Below are 5,682 nucleotides of genomic sequence, written 5' to 3'. Positions count from 1 at the left end.
TTTTGGCCCAAATCATGATGGTACCCCTTTGGAAAACCGTTGGAAAAGTGCGATCAGCACTTTCCCCGCAGTTTTTGGCGAATATCTTTACTATTTCGCATCCGATTAAAAAACGGCGTACCTTTTATGAATCAGGGAACTAATCCCCGTGGATTTGCATCAAAGGATCCTTAAAATTCTCAAAAATCAATTTTGGCCCCATTTTTGTCCCAAATCATGATGGTACCCCTTGGAAAACCCTTGAAACTCGCATTTCTTTCAGTTTCTGGCGAATATCTTCTTTTTTTCGCATCCGATTAAAAAACGGCGTACCTTTTATGAATCAGGGAACTAATCCCCGTGGATTTGCATCAAACGATCCTTAAAATTCTCAAAAATCAATTTTGGCCCCATTTTTGTCCCAAATCATGATGGTACCCCTTGGAAAACCCTTGAAACTCGCATTTCTTTCAGTTTCTGGCGAATATCTTCTTTTTTTCGCATCCGATTGAAAAACGGCGTACCATTAATAAATCAGGGAACTAATCCTCGTCAATCTGCATCAAAGGATCCTTAAAAATTCTCAAAATTCAATTTTGGCCCCATTTTTGGCCCAAATCATGATGGTACCCCTTGGAAAACCCTTGAAAATCGCGTTTCTTTCAGTTTTTCGCGAATATCTTCACTTTTTCGCATCCGATTGAAAAACGGCGTATCATTTATGAATCAGGGAACTATTCCCCGTGGATCTGCATCAAAGGATCCTTAAAATTCTCAAAAATCAATTTTGGCCCCATTTTTGTCCCAAATCATGATGGTACCCCTTGGAAAACCCTTGAAAATCGCGTTTCTTTCAGTTTTTGGCGAATATCTTCACTTTTTCGCATCCGATTGAAAAACGGCGTATCATTTATGAATCAGGGAACTATTCCCCGTGGATCTGCATCAAAGGATCCTTAAAATTCTCAAAATTCAATTTTGGCCCCATTTTTGGCCCAAATCATGATGGTACCCCTTTGGAAAACCGTTGGAAAAGTGCGATCAGCACTTTCCCCGCAGTTTTTGGCGAATATCTTTACTATTTCGCATCCGATTGAAAAACGGCGTACCATTTATGAATCAGGGAACTAATCCTCGTCAATCTGCATCAAAGGATCCTAAAAATTCTCAAAATTCAATTTTGGCCCCATTTTTGGCCCAAATCATGATGGTACCCCTTGGAAAACCCTTGAAAATCGCGTTTCTTTCAGTTTCTGGCGAATATCTTCACTTTTTCGCATCCGATTGAAAAACGGCGTACCATTTATGAATCAGGGAACTAATCCTCGTCAATCTGCATCAAAGGATCCTAAAAATTCTCAAAATTCAATTTTGGCCCCATTTTTGGCCCAAATCATGATGGTACCCCTTGGAAAACCCTTGAAAATCGCGTTTCTTTCAGTTTTTGGCGAATATCTTCACTTTTTCGCATCCGATTGAAAAACGGCGTACCATTTATGAATCAGGGAACTATTCCCCGTGGATCTGCATCAAAGGATCCTTAAAATTCTCAAAATTCAATTTTGGCCCCATTTTTGGCCCAAATCATGATGGTACCCCTTTGGAAAACCGTTGGAAAAGTGCGATCAGCACTTTCCTCGCAGTTTTTGGCGAATATCTTTACTATTTCGCATCCGATTGAAAAACGGCGTACCATTTATGAATCAGGGAACTAATCCTCGTCAATCTGCATCAAAGGATCCTAAAAATTCTCAAAATTCAATTTTGGCCCCATTTTTGGCCCAAATCATGATGGTACCCCTTGGAAAACCCTTGAAAATCGCGTTTCTTTCAGTTTTTGGCGAATATCTTCACTTTTTCGCATCCGATTGAAAAACGGCGTACCATTAATAAATCAGGGAACTAATCCTCGTCAATCTGCATCAAAGGATCCTTAAAATTCTCAAAATTCAATTTTGGCCCCATTTTTGGCCCAAATCATGATGGTACCTCTTGAAAAACCCTTGGAAAAGTGCTGTGTTCTTGCCCTTCATAACTTAAACCTTAAGCCGGGAAAGCCTTTTCGATATAAAAGCCAAATGTATTGAACTTCTTTTGACAAAAACCTGTCTATTAAAAAAAAAATAGTTGCCTTTGGAGACCAAAAAGTCGCCTGGCTCATCAAAGATCCTGCCGCATTCTGGGGCACAATCACTCGGATGTTGCACATCTGTATCCGAGTATCTGTGTATCCGAGTATCTGTGTATCTGTGTTGATTGCTTTGACAAATCTGAGGCTCGTGTAATTTCATTACAAAAGCCCAGAATCGGCTTCAGCACGGGATTACCACAAAAGCATTTTTCGAGTCGAATTTATTCCCCAAAGTGCAGGCATAAAAAAAAAGGGGGGACGGAGGACAATACCAGAAGGTCCTGCGACGGCAGGAGGAGGCCATGTCTGGACGGGTTCTCCAGATGCTTTCTATGTAACCCATACCCTGTGAAAATTAAATTCAATTATGTGACAAGTTAATCCTATTTCTCATCTCCCAACTTTTATTTAAGCTTCATTCTTTATGCATTACATGCGAGCTGTGTGCGTCCATCAATCAGTCACTCCGTCAGTTTCTCATTCAGTCAGTTAGTCATTCAGTCAGTCAGTCATTCAGTCAGTCAGTTAGCCAGACAGACAGTCAATCAGTCAGTCAATCCGTCAGTCATGGGCTGTCAGAAATATTTGATTCGCCGCCTCTGCCGGAAAAGTGAAAGCGAAGGGTTGCTGTCTGCCTGTCTGAATTTTCCACTCCCCAGGGGCGTGAGGCGGGTGAAAGTTGAGTGCCGGCACTCTCTCTCTCTGGCCACCCCAGCCCCCTCTGGCAACACTTCATTAAACGCATACAGCAATAAAATGTTCAAAACAAAGAATAGCCCCCATCCACACCCACACCCAAGACTCAAAAAAAGGCTTCCTCGACTGCCTGACAGCTTGACGTTGCCTGCTAATGGCAGAGAAAAGGATGCCAGGATGCCAGGATGCTAGGATGCCACTCTGCCGGGATACTCCACCGATTGAAACATTGTCGAAGACCTGCAAGTTGAACATCCTGGTCCGGGTGAAGTAAAGTCTTAAAGTTCCCGGATCATGGATACCCAAAAATGAAACTGGAAACCATTTAGTTCCTATGGTTGCGCTTCATTTTCTGCTTTGATTATGCTAATGACTGTTTCCCGAGGAAGATGGAAGTCTTTTTGGCCAAATTCGGTTTCAGATTAGCCAAACGGAGTAGGAAGGTGTACAGATCCTGGATAAATTGGATAAAGCTTTAACACTTTAAAGATAAACATTGGGGGTGATTGTGATTTTATTTTGGAATTGCCTTTGAAATAACAGAGAAAATCCAATAAAGACTGTGGTTTTATTTTTAAAAGGATTCGTGGAAGGGGTTTCTTATAGAGGGTATTGCTGTATTGGTCCACAAAGGGGCTTGGAAATAGAGAAGATTTTGAATTTGGGAATATTATATTCCTGAGGAGTAGTTTTAAGTATAAGTTGGATGGATTGGCTCTTCTTAGACCTATTTAAAAGGTGGTTTTCTAAAGTTAAAAATACTCCTAACTTGCTTCTTAAATTTTAAACATTTTCAGGCCATGATAGGGAGAGCCTTCGGATGTTAACATCGTCCCGATATAGGAGCCTACCATCGGATAACAATCGGTTTTATCCGCCAAGGATATTCAAAAGACCTGAGCCTAGCATAATCCTAGCAGTGTTTAACAAGTTATCCTCAAAAAAAAGTAATCAGTAAAATAGTAAGTTTGTTAATCTAGGGCTTTGGGTTAATCTATGCCAGAAATCACAATAATGAGGCTTTTTTGGTAAGTAAAAAAAAAATAACACCCCAAAAGGATAGCCAATATAAAGGATATAATGAGGAAATTGCATGACTGCCTTTTTTTGGGGGCCGTATCGAGTGAATTGCAGTTCAATCAACTGTACGGCGGAGTTTTGGTGGCGTTATTTTGTCACGCCCCCGCCACCCGGAGGAAATGCCAGACAGGGATCAGACTTTATCCATCATCAGGGGACTGCTAGACTGCTAGTCGTCCTGCCACCCCCACAGTGTCCATCTGGCATTTGTAGCATCTCCCCCCAGATCCAGCATTGGTAGCTGTCCTCCCATCTCTGACTTTATCCGTCTATCCATGTCCATTGTAATGGAGTCGCCTAGTTGTATCTTTATTACGGTAATTGCTCATTGAACAGGAAATTATTATATGCGTGAGCCTTCGCAGATCCCCGCGCCGTTATCCTTCTTGTTCTCTTATTCCTTCTCCTCCTCCTGTTGCATCTCATCCCTCCATCCATCCATCTATCCGTCCGCCTCCCAGCTAGGAGAGTTCAGGATCCAGGAATAAAACAGGACCGGCGGGCGATAAAAATAGCATTCGGACACATCGGTGAATCGGTTATGCCGTATCTGGTCAGGGTACGTATGTAGCATGATGTATGTGGACGTCTGCGACTCCGGTTAACGGGTGAACGGGCGAACGGGTAACGGTTTATTGGCAAACCGGTTATGAAATAATAAGAACGAGACACATGGCAACACTGTGAGCTTGGCGGGGGATTCCTCTTCACCGGGCTGCGGTTTCAGTTCCGGTTCCGGAAGAGACGGAAAAAGTGGAAGAGCGAAGTAGATAGTGGAGGGAAAGTATAGTCAATAAAGTAGGTGCGGGAATTTTATAGATGCTCTTTTTTTTTTGTTTTTTGATTGTTAAATACGTGGAAGCACCGCTCCCACTGTCGCCAACTCCAAGTCGTCGTCCTCCTCCTCGACATCGCCATCGCCTTCGCCCATCTGCCCGGTGGCCATGGCCGGTTCCCGCCAATTCCACACGAATACGCCATCGCCGGCACCCAAATTGAATCCGGCACTCTGCCGGAGCAGCAGGATCCTCAGGTTGAGCATGAACCGCTCCACATCGGGCGGATGATGGTGGTTGTGACGTAATCGCACTGCTGCCATTCCAAGGCCAATGCCAGTTCCTGTCCCAGCTCCCATTCCAACCGGACCCATTCCTGCTCCCATAGCCACTACTGGTGTCGCTACTGGTACGATTTCTGCTCCGGCGAGCATTTCCGGTCCGTTGCCGGTTCCAGTTCCGTTTCCGGGTGCTACCGTAGCCGCTGCTGCTGCTGTGGCCGCCGCCGCCGCTGCAGCTGCTGCTGCCGCCGGAATCCAGGCGTCCCGCAGGCGGCGGTGCACCGAGCGGTCCATCTCACGCTCCCGATCGCCCGGCATACGCTCCGATCTCACACGCTGTGGTGGCTGCTGCGGCTGCTGCTGCTGCCTCGGCCGGAAGGGATTCATTTCGAGGAACTAGTTTCGTTCTAGCACGTTCTATCCCTTCTCCTATTTGGACTTTCCTTTTTTCGTAATTTGATTCTTCGGGAATTCGATTTGCAATTTGTTTCCTTCGCTTTCTGGAAGATATCGTTTCTTTTTGCTTATTTTTTGGTTTCCATCCGGATTTATATTTTTTAACGTTTTTTTTTTAACTATTTGTTTGTTTTGTTGGGTTTAGTTTTACGGTTTTAGGTTCTAGATTTTTAGCTGAATATTTTTTTTACTAACCGGAATTTCGAATCGAAAGGGACTGCAACGAGTGTACATTTTTTAGTGGCAGGTTCTATGTTGACAGTTAGCCACCCAAAGGCGACCT

General features: G+C 43.9%; 1 protein-coding gene across 1 annotated transcript; it reads right to left on the bottom strand.

Moving 5' to 3' along the window:
• Positions 1-4,164: 4,164 nt before the first annotated feature.
• Positions 4,165-5,682, bottom strand: LOC6504166. Its single transcript, XM_001964268.4, has one exon. The coding sequence runs from the start codon at positions 5,328-5,330 to the stop codon at positions 4,734-4,736; it is 597 nt and encodes a 198-aa protein (XP_001964304.1). The 5' UTR covers positions 5,331-5,682; the 3' UTR covers positions 4,165-4,733.

Source organism: Drosophila ananassae, chromosome XL (genome assembly GCF_017639315.1).
Source record: "Drosophila ananassae strain 14024-0371.13 chromosome XL, ASM1763931v2, whole genome shotgun sequence".
Taxonomy (NCBI): Eukaryota; Metazoa; Arthropoda; class Insecta; order Diptera; family Drosophilidae; genus Drosophila; species Drosophila ananassae.
Note: the sequence above shows the minus strand (reverse complement) of the source record. Positions and strands in the feature narration are given on the sequence as shown.